At 42.1% G+C, this 9,803-nt stretch overlaps 1 protein-coding gene across 1 annotated transcript in view; it reads right to left on the bottom strand.

The window, feature by feature from the left end:
• The window catches only part of PARM1 (prostate androgen-regulated mucin-like protein 1), a 123,774-nt gene extending 123,287 nt beyond the window's left edge, over positions 1-487 (bottom strand). Inside the window, exon 1 of the mRNA XM_033960788.1 lies at positions 149-487. Coding sequence (XP_033816679.1) covers positions 149-191 — 43 coding nt within the window. The 5' untranslated portion in view covers positions 192-487. The remainder of the gene's footprint in view (positions 1-148) is intronic.
• Between the last annotated feature and the right edge of the window lie 9,316 nt (positions 488-9,803).

The raw sequence follows: 9,803 nt of genomic DNA on the forward strand, positions 1-9,803 counted from the left end.
CTGAACACAAAGAGTTTGCTCAACATTAGGGCTGCCACAGAGCCGGCTCCTACGATGGGAGGCATCCTCCACCACATCCCGCTGCCACCCCCGCCCCGCTGCTGCACCTGCATCACGTGCGCTCCCCGCTGACGGCGAATCCAAATACCTGGCAGCAGCAGCAGGAGGGAGAGGAGGAAGGGCGGCAGCATGGCACCACCGGCCTGGGAGCTGCAACAGGTGGAGAGGGAGGTTGCGGCGGCGCTGCCGCTCCGAGACTGTGCGATTCCGGGACGGGCTCGGCCAGTCACCGCCCGCCGCCGCTGCAGCTTTTCCTCTTTCTCCTCCGCTGCGCGGGTCCGCTCTCCATGACCCTCCGGCGATCAGAGCCCTGCACCGGCAGCGTCACCTAAGCCGCGGGGAGGTAGGCGGGGCCGCCCGCGTGGATCCTCCCTCCCAACTGTGGTTGGGAGCGCGGGCTGGCGCGAGAGCAGCGTCCCCTTCCGGTCTCGCGCCTGGGCGCTGCTCGCAGCCAGTGGCGCAGCAGGCTCGACTCAACAGTTTCCTTAAAGTAATATGATCCTGAGTATTTCTAGTTCCCAAAGGGACGATGATAACTTAAAAGACTTTTTTGTTGGGGGGGGGGGGGGGGGAGACGACCAGTTTCCTAAAAACCATCCTTTTTGCTCCCTGTTATACTCAGAATGTGTATCGATGGATCATTTTTCGCTACCATTTGGGATATTATATAGGTTCCATAAACCTAATCTGAAGAGGGATTTGTGTGATAATGCATAGAACAGTTTCTTTTCTTAAGTAAAGCCTTTTACAGAAAATCTAGATCTGTGTAAGACCTATTCCACTGTGCTTCTAAAATAAAATATACTTCCAATTTTGGTGCATTTTTTCTTCTTCTAAGCATCAGGTCTTTTTGCCATGCTTAAACCCTTCCCCAATTAGACCACACTTGTCTCATTCAGATGAATTGAACTATTTCAACTTTAAGGAACACCAAGAGCTTGACTAATTTCCTGGAGAGGTCGGAAATGGATGTCCACCTACCATCAACATTACTTGTTTCTTGTGCTATTGATTCTGACAGGGAATGGTTGCTAAAACTTTTTTTCAGATATAGAGAGGTTTCCTTTATGACTTATAAAGTGAGAATGTACCCAGATGTTTCTAGGGCCACCCAGAAAAGGAGAAAACAGTTTTTGCTTTTAAGACCGCAGGCCTTGCAGTTAGGAGCGACTTTCGTTCTGCGCTACCCTTGCAAATGTGTATTAGTATATCAGCAGAATAGATATGTTTTTTACGAGCCGCAGCAATTATCTAAGTTTATTGTTACTAAAGGTCAAATAACATCATCACCATGAGGATTGAATCCAATAATTCTGCTCAATGATAAATGGTTTTGGGACTATCAAGCCGAATCTTTATTTTCCTCTTCTCTTTAGTTACCTTTATGATGTTTCTCAGTCAATTATTTTAGCTCCGTTCTCTGTAATTGTGGACTAACCATATTTTGATAAGTTGTTATTATCCTAAAAGTAGGGATCATGTGTTTTTGACCCTTTACGATGAAATTGTTTTAGTTCACTGTATTTTTTCTTTTGACCGATATTGTTGTCAAATGTTTGAAAATTATAAATAAAGATTAAAAAAAAAAAAAAAAAAGAACACCAAGAGCGAGAAAATTCGATGATAAAGGACTGGTGTCTGGCCAGGGCCAGATTTAAGAATCGCATGGCAAAAACAGTATAAAAAGCCTGAAAATTGGCTTTTAGCATGGATTGCCGATTGCCAAGGTACAAGGAGCCCGAAGCAGCAGTAACCTTCATACTGTCCACGTATGAGAGGGTACTGAAAAGTTCTCAGCCTAACCAAGAAGAAAATGATGTGAATATGGTTCAATCAATGATCTGAAACAAGGTTTAAAAAACCCTATGGAATTTCGTTTCTGCAAATTGGCACGTAAACACTCTTTACAACTATAGTGGCAAAATAATACTCAAAATTTAGGAAGTTGGTTGGTTGGACTGAGAACTTTCAGCACCCCCTTTAAGGCTTGCTTGCTTCATTGAATCAGCTTCCAGCGAGACACCTCTAAAGCTTAGAATATATTTCATTCATAATGTGCTGTAACCCGTTTTTAGCATTGGCCACGGCGGTAACTCCAACGTTCATAGAATTCCTATAAGTGTCAGAGCCGTTATCGCTGCGGTCGGCGCTAAAAGCTGCACTATAGTTTTGTAAAGCGGGGGTAAAATAAAAATGTGTAGACAAAAGTTAAACTGAACCACCAAAAAGCAGGGCTCTGCTTAGAATGCATGACAGTGATGCATGTCTGTCCCTTAATATTGTGCAAAATATAAAGTTAGCAGATGTGAATTTGAAAAAAACAGAAATAGCAATCATCACTTTACCAATTAATGAATAACCCTTCCCCCCCTTTTTATGAAGCTGTGTTAGAGTTTTTTATTGCAGGCCATGGAGGTAAAAACTCCAACGCTCATATAAATTCTATGAGTATCAGAGTTTTTACCACTGTGGCTGGCGATAAAACCCCTAACATGGCTTCATAAATCCCTTTTATGAAGCCGCATTAGGTTTTTTTTATTGCTGGCTATTGTAGTAAAAGCTCCGGCACTCATAGAATTCCTATCAGCATCGTAGCTAATATTTCCATGGCTGGCAATAAAAAAGCCTAATGCGGCTTTATAAAAGGGGGCCATAAGGGGGGGGGGGGAGAAATAAAACAAAATAGAAAATAATATAATACCATTTTATTGGACTAATGAATTTTTCAATTAGCTTTCAGAGGCCAAAACCTTTTATCTCAAGTCAGTGAAATATACTGCTGTTATGGTATCCTGTCCTGACCTGAGGAAGAAGGTTTTGGTCTGCATTAGTCAAAAATGTATTACAATTAGTCCAATAAAAGGATCACCTTATTTCTATTTATAAATATTTATCAACACAGCTACTTTATCCTAAAGCAAAAAATAAATATAATTTTTTTTTCTACCTTTGTCTTCTCTGGTTTCTGCTTTCCTCATCTTCTCATCACTCTCTTCCTTCCATCCACTGTGTCCTCTCTCTGCCTCTTCTATATGGCATCTTCTCCCCCTTCTATGCCCCTTCCAGAAACTGTCTGCCATCCCCTTCCATCTCTCCCTGCAACCTTGGTGGTCTGGCATCCATCTTCTTCCCTTCCCCTAATGGTTTGGCATCTTTCTCCTATCCTTCCCTTCCCTCTCCCACACACCCATGGTCTGGCATTTCACTCTCTCCTCTCCTTTTCCTTTTCTTCCCTCATCTTCCTTCTCAATTTATTTTCTTCATCTGTCTAGATCAAATTCTTACTATCCAGTCCTCAATTTCCCTTTTCACTGTACCTACCTACAGCTTGCCACTTCTTTCCTTCACCCCACCAGCATTTCACTAACTCTATCCTCTTCCCCTCCCCCATCCAGTATATGCCCTTTTTTGTTTATCCCCTCCTTCCATCATGTGTCCTCTTTCTCTACCCCTTCAATCCAGCATCTTCTCCTCTCTCTGTCCTCTCCACTTTCATCCTATGTCTGCCTCTTCTGTCCACTTCCATTCAGTGTTTGCTTCCCTCTTTCCTCCCCACTCCCTTCCTGCATCTGCTGCCCTCTTTCTCTCTCTCCTCCCCACTTCTATCCAGCATCTGCTCCCTTCTCTCTTCCATCCCCACTTCCATGTAGCATAGGCTCTCACTCTCCCCTCCCCACTAACATCCAATGTCTGTCCTTTCTCTCTCTCCATCCACCCCTCTTCCATCAGCATCTGCCCCTTCTCTCTCCCTTCACCCTACTTCCATAAGCATCTGCCCCTTTCTCTCCCTCCACCACCCTTCCATACCAATATCCTGCTCATTTCTCTCTCCCTCCACCCTAATGCCATCCAGTATCTTGCCCCTCTCACCTCTCCACCACTGCAGTGGCTGTAAACTTAAATTCAGTCATCGGGGGACCTTCACCTTCCCACGGCTGCTGGCTCTGCTCCAGAACAAGAAAGTGACATCGGAGGAGTTGGACTGGCAGCTACAGGGAGGGGCAAGAAGGTCCCTTGATGATTGAATTTAAAGTTTACTGCTACTGGTTCAGGAAAGCAGCAGCGGCAGAGTAGGGTGGGAGGTTCCGGATCCGGTATGCTGGCTGTATACCCCCTTAGAGCATGCACCCGGGACAGACCGCCATCCTGCCCCCGCTTGGTATGCCACTGGCTTTAACAGTAATCCAGTGAATGAAAAACATGATCTTTCAACAAATTGAGCACATAAGAGTTTAAGTCACAGAACAATTTCACAGGGCCAACAAAGACTTCATTTTTACATTATCATTTCTGCACCTGGAGAAACTCAAAATGTCATTCCCACTCAGCCTTTGGGTTTCGTTTCTTTCCCTTCCAGTCAATTCAGTTTCTTTTCTTCTTGTTAATGCCTATGTAAATAGATGCTGACACAAAGAGATTTTTTCAGATCATTTTGTACTCCTTGTACAAACATTTGAAAGATAAATATTAAACAACTCATTGAAAAGCTCAAGAGTTAAGAATGGAAGACCAGTAAAAGACATTGTGGCAGGTATCTGGTAATAAAGCTGTCTTACTCATTGAATGTATTATTCTGAGATGGCAAGAAATATTCAGGGAGATTCATGCAGGAGTAAATATATTAAAGCACTGCTTTTAGTGCTAATGTTAAAAGATATGCCAGGGTCAAGTGTAGAAACTTGAAAGGGGATCCTACTAACAGGTTGTGCCTTCTTCAACTTTGTTATCACCCTGTAAATGGTGGCCCTCATTGCCTTGTCTTATTTCACTTGCCCTAGTTACAATGGACACCACTTACACTGAGGAAGAAGCATTTGTATTCTGCCCTGAAATATGTCTTCTTGAAGTTTTGCATTCTGAGCTCTATATACAGCAATTAGACTATTGGAAAACCTTCAAGCCTATGACCCTGTCTCCCCAGCCCTGACCACAGCCCACTGGTTACCCAAAGGAAAACGCTATATCTTCAAAGGCCTAGTACTGGCATACAAATCCCTCCACAACGTGGTACCCAGATATTTCTCACTCAAACTTCCTCTCTACACTCCAAAGTGAGCAGTATGCTCCCAGAGCAAAGTACGCCTACATACACCTTCAGGACATGCCCTTCAGTTCCAAACAGCCCGAAAGCGATCTTACTCCCCTTTCCAAACCTATGGAATAACCCCCCCTCCACACATCAGATCCCTAGAGGGACTCTTAAACTTCAGGAAAGCCATTAAAACCCACATCTTTACCTAAACACTCTTGACCTCAAGCTACCATTCCCCATCCATCCACATTTGCCTCGGCGAAACTCCCCAGGAAATGATACCCTTGTAATGTTGTTATCTTGGAAGTTTGTACAATCGTTTCCCCATCCAGAAAAAGCTGTATGCTATGGTCGATGGTCGATGATACTAGAGAATATTGATCTTTCATGTATAAATGATGTCCTTGTAATGCTATAATATCTTGTAAGTTTGTATCTTTCCCCCATCAAGAAAAGCTGTAACTCCATGTAATGTTCCAAAAGTACTCTTATGTAGCAGCATATAACACCAACTATGAAAATGTAACCCATTCTGAGCTCTTTGGGGAGGATGGGATATAAAACCAAATAAATATATGAGTGCCTTAAATTTTTTAATACAAGGAGCCTCTGAACTGCAGTGTTTTGCCTTATGTTCTCCTCAATATCATGTGGAGTTATTTTCTACATAAGTTCTTGGGTTTTGTTCAAGGGGCCACATCTGCTCATGCTCTGTTCTTCTGAAGACCCAGCTATGTCTGACAGCTGCTCAAAGAGAACTGGGACCAGAAGTGGACTGTGGGAAATGTGGGGGCCATGTGTAGAGCCTCATTATGGGGCCTAATTTGAATTAGGGAGGCAGAACAGAAAAAACAAGCTCTGGTAGTTTTGTAATGGGCCTGACAAACAGGAAATCTGAAGGCGCTGGTCATTAATGGAATGGAGGGCCCAGATGAGGCAGTAGAGACAAATAAGGGAGGAAAGATAGGATGGGGAATCAAAATGTAGAATCTTATGGTTGAGGATGAGAATTGTGAACTGGATACAAAGTGATATAAGCACACTATATGATATACTGAGGACAGTTTTCAAATGCCATTACCAGGACATCTGAGTTACTGGACTACATCAATGTAGAAAATGTCCCCTCCTGTTTATATGCAAAGGGGAGGGGCCAATAGACATAGGTTTCATTTTGAAATTTTTCCCCATGATTTGAGGCTCCAGCTTTCCACTTGCTGTACAAAGGGGTGTTGAAAAGTTCTCATCCCAACTAATCTCCTACATTCTGAGTGTTATTTTACCACTGTAGCAGAAAAGAGTGTTATTTTATTTTGCCAAGTGCCAATTTGCTGAATAGTAATGCTATGTTCTGACATTGTTTCAGATCATTAATTGAACCATGTCAGCAAAAAGTGTGGAATTTTCAAATATGGAACTCCAAGTCATCATGAAGTTCCTGTTCCTACTGTACAAAGCATGAATGTATGATGCAAACACTGAGTGACAAATGCCCATCAAATGGCACAATGAAGAAGTGGTATGCAAACTTTCAGCATTGAGATTGAGATCAAAGATGCAGCAAGGACCGGAAGGCCTCAAACAGTGTCAACTCCTGAAATTGTTAACCATGTCCATATTGTGGCAGATTGGCGAATATTGGCTAAAACAATTATTGAGACACTACAGATATCCAAGAAAAGTGTTGGGTGTACAATCCCTGAGCAGCTGGGTATGCAGAAGCCAAGTGGGTGCCCAAATGTTTGAATGCGGATGAGAAATTACATCGAGTGGACACTTCCTAGTTGATTTTGCAACATTTTCACCGAGCTGGTGCCAACAGTTTGCTAATAAAACATGACTGCTAATAAAACATGGTTGCACCACTATAATCCTGAGATAAAACAACAGTCCATGCAATGGCAGCATTCAGGTTCTCCAAGGCCAAGGCAATTCAAGACCTAAAGGTCAGCAGGAATGGACGAGACCACAGTGTTTTAGGATCAGGAAGGTATTATAACGACTGACTATATTCTAAGGGGCCAAACAGTTAATGCAGAATACTACTGTAGCTTGCTATGCCAATTAAAGGAGGCATTGAAAGAAAAAAGGAGAGGGAAGCTACGAAAAGGAGTTCTCTTTTTTGCAAGACAATGCACCTGCTCACAAGGCTGGCAAAACAATGAATGTTTTGACGCAGTTGGGGTTTCAGTGCATAGATCATTCACCCTACTCACCAAATCTTGCTCCATATGACTTTTCCATTTCCAAACCTTAAAAAGAGTTTAAAAGGGCGACAATTTTTGAGTGATTCTGAGGTGATTTTAGCAGTAGAGCAGTATTTCAGTAACCAAACATCAGAGTAGTTTTTGGAAGGGTTACAGAAACTTCGTGTTGAACTTAGGGGTGTAATAACTTGTAAGTTCCATCATGGCTCCACATCATTCTCTTCTTGGTTGGGCTGAGAACTTTTCAGCACCATTTTGTAAAGCTGTGAAGTCTGGGAGTACTTGTGGTTTTGCTGACCAAATTTTCAAAGGAAAACTGTGGCGAGATTCCCTTTAAAATTTCACTTGCTAGCCATGGAAGTGCAAACAATGCTTTCGTTTTACGAATTGTCCTTGTGACTGTAAAAATATATGGGAGAATATTGAAAGGAATATTTAATTTATACAATTTTCTATACCGTTCTCCCAGGAGAACTCAGAATGGTTTACATGAATTTATTCAGGTACTCAAGCATTTTTCCCTGTCACAATCTGTCTGATGTACCTGGGGCAATGGGGGGATTAAGTGACTTGCAAGGAAAAACGTAGGTTTGAACCCACAACCCCAGGGTGCTGAGGCTGTTGCTTTGACACAGAGGAAAGATGCTGAATATAGAAAAAGGATATGGATACTCAGAGGCAGTTGCCGAACATGGATGAAAGATAAGGACAGGGACCCAGAAGGGAGATGCTGGACAGGATGAATAGGCACACAGAAGAAAAATAGATAGTGAAAAAATGTCAAAAGAACAGGAGACCCTAGAAAGAGAATTAAGAGAAAAGCAGAATAGAGACACTGGGTCCAAAGCAATGACAACACAATAAAGGTAGAAAAAAGTTTTTGGTTTTGGTTTGGGGGGGTTCAGAATTTATTAATTGTAAATACATATGTCAACTTTGAGAATTGTGCATCTGATATCAGGTTCTATTTCTATTCCTGTGGCAGGTTTTCTATATATAGGTCTTGAATGTGTGTGTGTTTTGCAGAATTTGTTTACTGGAGTTCTTAAGGGATTCTTCCTTTCCCCCACCCCCAGTCCTCACCACCTTGGAGTTATAGGGGGGGCCATCTTAATTGTATTGCCTAGGGGCCTATTCATTCTTAGCTATGCCACTCCTGGCATGGTGATTTTTCTGGTTTAAATCAATGTTCAATGATTGATTTATGTGTTAGTCATCCCTAGGCACTGTTGGCACCTCACTTTCTTCATACCAGATCTACAATTTGTCCCTCCAACCCTCTTCCACACACCCTCCACCACCACCACCACCTCCCTTTTGGATATCCAATGGTCTTCCAGATGGTAGATGAAATTTAATGTGGACAAATGCAAAGTGATGCATATCAGGAAGAATATCAGGAAGAATAATCCAAATCTTAGTAAACTTATGTTAGGGTCCACTTTAGGAGTCAGCACCAAAGAAAAAGATCTGGGTGTCACTGTAGATACTACAGTGAAATCTGCCCAGTGTGTGGCTTTGGTTAAAAAAAAAAAGCAAACACAGTGCTTGAAAAGGGACGGTAAATAAGACCAAGAATATTATAATGCCTCTATATTAGTCCATGATGCATCCTCACCTTGAGTATTGCACACATTTCTGGTCGCCGTATCTCAAAAAGATATAGAGGAATTAGAAAAGTTCAAAGAAGAGCAACCAAAATAATAAAGGGGATGAAATTCCTCTCCTATGAGGAAAGACTACAGAAATAGGGGTTCTTCAGCATGGAAAAGAGATGGCTAAGGGGGATATTATTGAGATCTACAAAATCTTGAATGGTGTAGAACAGGTAAGAGTGAATCGATTTTTCACCCTTTCAAAATGTGCAAAAACCAGGGAACACTCAATGAAATTACATGGGAATACTTTTAAAATAAATAAGAGGAAATATTTTTTCACTCAAAGAATAGTTAAGCTCTGGAACTCGTTGCCAGAGGATATGGTTACAGCGGTTAGTGTAGCTGCATTTAAGAAAGGTTTGGACAAGTTTCTGGAGGAAAAGTCCATAGTCTGCTATTGAGACAGACATGGGGAAGCCAATGCTTGCCCTGGATTGGTAGCATGAAATGTTGCTACTATTTGGGTTTCTGCCAGATTCTGTAACCTGGATTGGCCACTGCTGGAAACAGGAAATTGGGCTTGATGGACCATTGGTCTGATCCAGTATGGCTATTCTTATGTTCTTATCTAAGCTACATCTATTTCATTGACCTTGATATCTGAGATATTTATTAATGGTATGTCTGTCTTCTCACTAAAATGCTCTTGTACATACATGTAGTATCACCCCTATCTTATGGGAACCTCTTCTCTGTCATCTCCTTGAGAAAAATAGGTATTGACCTTTTAATGAGACTTTGGAATGATTATCTGAGGCCATAATCAATATTCTTTAGTTTGGGGCAGAATTGATCTCTTCTAGCCATGTTTCATATGGTTAGATTCAGAACTGTGCTATTGTTTGG

This window comes from Geotrypetes seraphini, chromosome 1 (assembly GCF_902459505.1).
Source record: "Geotrypetes seraphini chromosome 1, aGeoSer1.1, whole genome shotgun sequence".
Taxonomy (NCBI): Eukaryota; Metazoa; Chordata; class Amphibia; order Gymnophiona; family Dermophiidae; genus Geotrypetes; species Geotrypetes seraphini.